This window comes from Pterocles gutturalis, unplaced genomic scaffold (assembly GCF_000699245.1).
Source record: "Pterocles gutturalis isolate BGI_N339 unplaced genomic scaffold, ASM69924v1 scaffold20064, whole genome shotgun sequence".
NCBI classification, from domain to species: domain Eukaryota; kingdom Metazoa; phylum Chordata; class Aves; order Pterocliformes; family Pteroclidae; genus Pterocles; species Pterocles gutturalis.
The window spans coordinates 2,307-2,632 of NW_010133717.1; the positions used below are offsets into that span (position 1 = coordinate 2,307).

Below are 326 nucleotides of genomic sequence, written 5' to 3' on the forward strand. Positions count from 1 at the left end.
TCCCGCGGGAAGGGGACGCACTCACCTCTTTCTGACTTACGTACAAATAGAAAGTCTTCCCTTCAAACTTCATCTTGGTCACCTCGTTCCTGGAAGGACAAGGACGGGCCGGTGAGAGGCTGCACAGAGCCACCGCAGCCCAGTGGCACATGGCACAGCCCTGGCGGGTCCCCAGATGCTGCTTTGGGGAGGCAGCCCCAAGACCCCATTCCCCATCCCCGGGAGGTGCCATGGGGGGTCAAAGCCAGCAGCTGGATCAGGGGACACCCCAGGGTGATGCTGATGGGCAGGGGGGTGTCCCAGCATCACGGGACCTCATCCCATGG

The 326-nt window shown here is 62.3% G+C and overlaps 1 protein-coding gene across 1 annotated transcript in view; it reads right to left on the minus strand.

Moving 5' to 3' along the window:
* FRMD5 (FERM domain containing 5) overlaps positions 1 to 326 on the minus strand; it is a gene marked incomplete at its 5' end in the record, with an annotated part of 8,545 nt that overhangs the window by 563 nt on the left and 7,656 nt on the right. Inside the window, one exon of the mRNA XM_010081349.1 lies at positions 26 to 89. Within this exon, the coding sequence (XP_010079651.1) occupies positions 26 to 89 (64 nt within the window). The remainder of the gene's footprint in view (positions 1 to 25; positions 90 to 326) is intronic.